The sequence below is a fragment of the Acanthisitta chloris genome, unplaced genomic scaffold (genome assembly GCF_000695815.1).
Source record: "Acanthisitta chloris isolate BGI_N310 unplaced genomic scaffold, ASM69581v1 scaffold17655, whole genome shotgun sequence".
Taxonomy (NCBI): domain Eukaryota; kingdom Metazoa; phylum Chordata; class Aves; order Passeriformes; family Acanthisittidae; genus Acanthisitta; species Acanthisitta chloris.
Window position 1 is genome coordinate 1 of NW_008672309.1, and position 5,599 is coordinate 5,599.

Genomic DNA, 5,599 nt, shown 5'->3' on the forward strand with positions numbered 1-5,599 from the left:
GGATCAGGTCTGGCCAGGTCGCTCTGTCGAGCTGTCCTCCCTTAGGCAGATCCACACTCCCACCCAACTTAGTGTCCTCTGCAAATTTTATAAGGATGTTGTCCAGATCGTCAATAAAGATGTTACAGAAGACCAGCAATGGAGGAGTGTGTGTGCTGGAGCTGTGTATAGATAAAGAACAGATCACTTAGCCTATGTATTGTATCTGATGGAACCCCACTGTGTTTGAAACAGATGTGTTCATTAAACTTTCCTTCCTTTGCAGATGGCCTGGATTTTTATTACTCTTCAAAGCAACAGGCCCAGAAAATGGTCGATTTTCTTCAGTCTACAGTTCCATCTAGGTATATATCATTTATTGCCTTGAGGACTCAAACAGCTTTTGGGAAATGTCTTTTATCCTTCATTTTTAAATCATTTTGTAAGTGAATGTGTAAGGAATCTGTACTAGTTAAAACAGACAAAATCCCTTTGACAAACCCTATGTTTACTACTTGGCCATTATAAAACTAACCCTCCTGCATTCTTCTGTTTCCTTACTATTTGTATTTGTGATACTTTGCATTTCCTTGCTGTACTTTGTGCTGATTATCTCCTGCAATGTCCTTGCTGCCTCAAGGTTCCACTCTTATCTTTCCCAGATCAAAGTCATCCCAACGTTTGATCTCCCATGACATTCACAGCAATGTCTACAACTACAAAAGCACTTTCTCTGTGGAAATTGTTCCCATATGCAAGGTAGATTCCCTCTGCTTCATCTCCAGGGCATTGTGTTAAGTGGGAAGAGTTTGGATGTGGTGATGGATGCCTGATTGATTGTGGTTTGGGGGGATGGAGGGAGCTCTGCCCCCCATGGAGCATGGCAAGTGCAGGTAGTGGCTGTCTGAGGAAGTTATTGGGTGATGTTGGATGGAGAACTGAAAAGATAAAGTTTGAAAGTCTATGTCAGAGTTCTCTAAAGAATTAGTTAAAAAATAAGGAACTAGGAGTGTAAATTCTGTTGTCTCTTTGCAGGACAATGTTGTGTGTCTGTCACCCAAACTGGCCCAGAGTCTGGGCAACATGAGCCAGATCTGTGTGTGCATCAGAGTGACAAGTACCATCCACCTCATCGACCCTAGAACTCTGCAGAGTAAGTTTTGGGTTCTTTTCTGTGTCGATATCTGACTTTCCTGCTGGCACAATTATTTCTAGGGGTTTTTGTTACCATAAAATCTTGGACCTTAATGTCATAGATGTATCTGTACAGGAGAAATTTAATAGCCAACTAAGACATAGTTTTCCAAGCTTGATTTCCATAGGATCCCTGGCAAAATGTGCAAGCTCACGGTTAAGTTCATGGATGTTCTCTGTCTCTGCTAAGCATTTATATTTGTCAGGTATATTCCTCTATAATTAGATAGCATCTAGTTCTAATCTGGATGAAGTTTTTCACCACTTCAGTATCACACGTTCTGTGCTTTGATTGGTGTGTGCTGGTGAGCTCAACTAGCATAATCCTCTAAGGATGGATCCAGGAGAATAATTCCTGTGAATAAAGAAGTCTGTGTTTCAGCCACATGATTTTTTTTTTTTCCCTATGAGGGTGTCCAGGCACAGGAATATTGCCCAGGAAGGTGTTAGAGTCACCATCCCTGGAGGTGTGTAAGAGATGTCTGGACCTGGTGCTGGAGGGTATGGTTTAGGGTTTAGGGCTTACAGCAGTGACAGGTTAAAGTTTGGACTTGGTGATCTTAGAGGTCTCCTCCAGCCTTGATGATTCTGTGATTTGGCTGTCAGATGAGCAGCTCTTGCAGCACAACTTGGCAACATGCATCATGTCCTAAATACTTGTCTTACAGTAATGGACAAAATGTGTTTGGCAGCTGCATCAATTTTGGCTCATGGTTTCTTTTCCTTTTAATTCTTAACAAGAACTTCTGTTCCTTATCGTTGTCCGTGCTGGTGGGTTTTTTTCCAGTTGCTGAAATCGATGGAAACACGTACTGGCGCCATCCTTTCAACAGCTTGTTTGACCCCAAGCAGCTAGAGGAATTCATCATCATGGACATCAACAGGGTCCAGGAGAGGAAAAAAGGTGCTGGGGCAGGAGCACGATCAAACAAGGTCAGAGTTCTCTCTTTGATTCATGTGTTGGGCCTTCTGCTCCCCTTCTGGAGCTGAACTTGTGTTCTGACTCATTCTGCCTGTGCTGTTCTGTGTTGGCACTGGAAGAACCTCTTCCTGGGACAGTGTGGGCAGTTTTGGTTTGGAAATGGCACAAGTGATAGGTGAATTCCACTTCCAGAAAGTCTTTTCTGTTGAGGAGTTTAAGCTCATTATTGTTGTTATTGAAATTATTTTATATTAGCTTTGCAAGTCGTTACTTGAATAAAACCATGTTAATAATTATAGAATATTTCTTTTAAATCAAGATTACTGACTCAGTTCCAAACATTTTCTTCTCAGTCAAAAGCTGTATGTGGGTGGAAGTTATAAGGTCAAAAGAAGCTACCAAAACATGTGTCTAGGTGTAGAAACAGCCTCTGGGGAATTCCTGTGTGGAGAAATTGGCTCATCCCTTGCCTTTTGTGAGCATGACAAATGAGGATCCATTGGCTGTTGGATGTAGAAACACAAGTTTAATGACACCTGTGGTTTAAAGCAGTGATGGAGCAGTGCAGATGTTGTAGCTGAGCTGTGTTTGCTTACAGCAGTGTTTTCTTTCTCCCCCCTCAGCACACCCTGGCTGAGGCCTGGGTCCGGAAAACCTCAGAGCTGGACACAGATCACCAGTACTTCTGCTGCACACACCTGGGGCACATCCTGAATCCTGGGGACCTTGTCTTGGGGTCAGTTCTCTTCCTTGGCTTTTGTTCAATGATTATTTACTGATTGAACTTGTTGGATTCTCCACAGGCTTATGTGTTATCAGGAAAGTTTTGAACTGTTCTGATTTCTAAAGGAAATCAGCAAAAGGGATGGAGTAGTCTTGGCCCTAAAGGTCCTAATACAGGGAATCTCTCTTCTAGCAAAAATCATCTTGTGTTAGTAACGAGAGCTGAAGTATTGCCTTTAGAGTGCAGGTTTGGATAACAGTTTAGACACAAACAGATGCGAGGGATTTTTAAAATATAACCAAGATCATAGAGCCATCAAGGTTGGAGAAGACCTCTAAAAACATGTAGTCCAGCCATTAACCTGTCACTGCTGGAAGCCCTAAACCATATCCTCCAGTGACAGATTCAGATACCCCTTAAACACATCCAGGGATGGTGACTACAACTTCCATGGGCAATATTCCAGGGCCTGAACATCCTCACAGGGAAAACATTTCTCCAAACATCTCATGTGAATCTCCGCTGTCTCAGCACTAGGCCATTCTCTCTAGTCCTCTCTCTGTAGCCATGGCAGGAAAGAACATCCCCCACCTCTCTCCACCCCTCTCAGGGAGTTGCAGAGAGCCAGGAGGTCAGCCCTGAGCCTCTTCTCCAGGCTAACCAAGCCCAACTCCCTCAGCCCTTCCCCATGTGCTCTAGCCCTTTGCTGCCCTCCTTGCCCTTGGCTGGACTCACTCCAGTGCCTCAATGGCCTTTTTGCAGTGAGGGACCCAAAGCTGAACACAGCACTGAGCTGTGACCTCCCCAGTGCCCAGTCCAGGGGGATGATCACTGCCCTAGTCCTGCTGCCACACTGTGCTTGAGCCAGGCCAAGATGCCCTTGGCCTTCTTGGCCCCCTGTGCACACTGTTGGCTCCCACTGAGCTGCTGCCACCAGCACTGCCAAGTCCCTTTGTGACCAACACCTCTCTCCCCACTCCTCCCCCAGCCTGGAGCTGCATGGGGTTGTTGTGTCCCAAGGGCAGGACCAGCACTGAGCCTTAGTGACCCTCCTGCAAAGAAGATCTCTTTGTTTGCTAGTGAGTGTCACGCACAGCAATGAGAAATGTGACATTTAGGAAAGGTTAGGACAATTAGGTGATCCTCAGCCAGGCTGAGGATCAACTGGAGCTGTTGTGAGCCCAGCAGAACCTCAGTGGATACTGCAGGTTGGATTCAGGAAGTTGGCATGTGCCACTGAAAAGACTTGGGGAACAGCAACATCTCATGGTTGTTCTAGTTGTAATAGTTGCATATTGATGTGGATTTTTGTCTGCTCTGAGTTCATCTGCAAACATTTATCTTTATTAAGAGCTTTAACTTGTACTTGTGCTGTTCTGTAACACAAATATATGATATGTTAAGTTCAGTTTTGGAGACTCATGTGAAAGGGAATAAACACCTGTTTTTGTTCTAGGTTTGACCTGGCAAACTGCAACTTAAATGATGAGTTTGCCAACAAGATGAACCCACACAACATTCCTGATGTGGTAAGACAATCCCTTTCTCTGCACAGACTTCTCTGCCTTCCCCAGGGCGAGGAGGGAATAGGATTTTATAATAATTACTCCCTAGTGCCTAAAGGAAGAGAAGATATTAATAATGAAATCTGAACAGCATCTGATTGAAGAATCATTTTCTCACTACTTAAGTGTTTGAGTGGTGGTTAAATAATGCATTTATTTTACCTTACTCTTTGTTGGGTTTGTTCCAATTACATTTGGGTGGTGAAAACTATATTATAACTCCCATGTGTGTCTGTCTTCAGGACATTGAATCCAAAGTGTTGGGAAACAAATGCTCTATAAATACAATATAACACTGCTGAGTGCCCATTCAGTTGATTTCAGTCATAGAATCAGAACTTTAGAGGGTGGAATGAACCTTAGAGATCATCTGGTCCCAACCCCCTGCTCTGGGCAGGGACACCTCCCACCAGAACAGGTTGCTCAAGAGTTTATCCAACCTGATGTTGAACCCTGCCAGGGTGGGGGCAGCCACAGCCTCCCTGGGCAACCTGTGCCAGTGTCTCACCACCCTCCAAGTTCAAAATTGTGTGCTGGTTTGGATTCTGAGGGTGGCAGAACAGCTCTGGAGTTGTGTGTGTGTGTGTAAGGATGTGCTGGTTGTTACTGCAGGTGTTGATCAAGAAGAGCTATGACCGCAGCAGACGCCAGCGGCGCAGGAACTGGAAGCTGAAGGAGCTGGAAAGGGACAGAGAAGGCACAGATACAGATGATGAAAGGTTCAGTATCTGCTAGGCTTGGCACTGGTTTGTTCAGAGGCAAAGCTGATCCAGCAACAGCTTCTAAATAACACTCAACTGAGCAGAAAAATTGAGACAATAAGAATGAAGTGAGGAGAGGCAAATTCAATTAGCTGGGAACTAATTGATGATTAAAAAAGGGCAGAAAGAATGAGTTGGGAATGCTAACACAAGGCAGGGCTGAAAAACTATGGGTTGTAGTCCTGCCTTGAGGCTTTGTTTCTTTAATTTGTTGTATAAATGTGCATCAATCCAAAGGGAAAGTGAGTAAATCCATTGCACATTTTACAGGCAATACCAGGACTTCCTTGAAGATCTGGAGGAGGATGAAGCCATCAGGAAGAATGTCAACATTTACAGAAGTAAGGCCTTTTCACCATTGAATTGGATATGACTAAATCCTGATTGGTTGAGGGAAAATATCTTCACTTGAAGTTGTTTATTTGTGTTCTCCAAACTCCTCCAGCCTGCAGGA

At 44.2% G+C, this 5,599-nt stretch overlaps 1 protein-coding gene across 1 annotated transcript in view; it reads left to right on the top strand.

The window, feature by feature from the left end:
* Window positions 1-265: 265 nt before the first annotated feature.
* NMD3 (NMD3 ribosome export adaptor) overlaps window positions 266-5,599 on the top strand; it is a gene marked incomplete at its 5' end in the record, with an annotated part of 5,919 nt that continues 585 nt past the window's right edge. Inside the window, 8 exons of the mRNA XM_009074471.1 lie at window positions 266-344; window positions 642-738; window positions 1,015-1,132; window positions 1,961-2,106; window positions 2,719-2,831; window positions 4,276-4,348; window positions 4,997-5,103; window positions 5,416-5,486. Coding sequence (XP_009072719.1) covers window positions 266-344; window positions 642-738; window positions 1,015-1,132; window positions 1,961-2,106; window positions 2,719-2,831; window positions 4,276-4,348; window positions 4,997-5,103; window positions 5,416-5,486 — 804 coding nt within the window. The remainder of the gene's footprint in view (window positions 345-641; window positions 739-1,014; window positions 1,133-1,960; window positions 2,107-2,718; window positions 2,832-4,275; window positions 4,349-4,996; window positions 5,104-5,415; window positions 5,487-5,599) is intronic.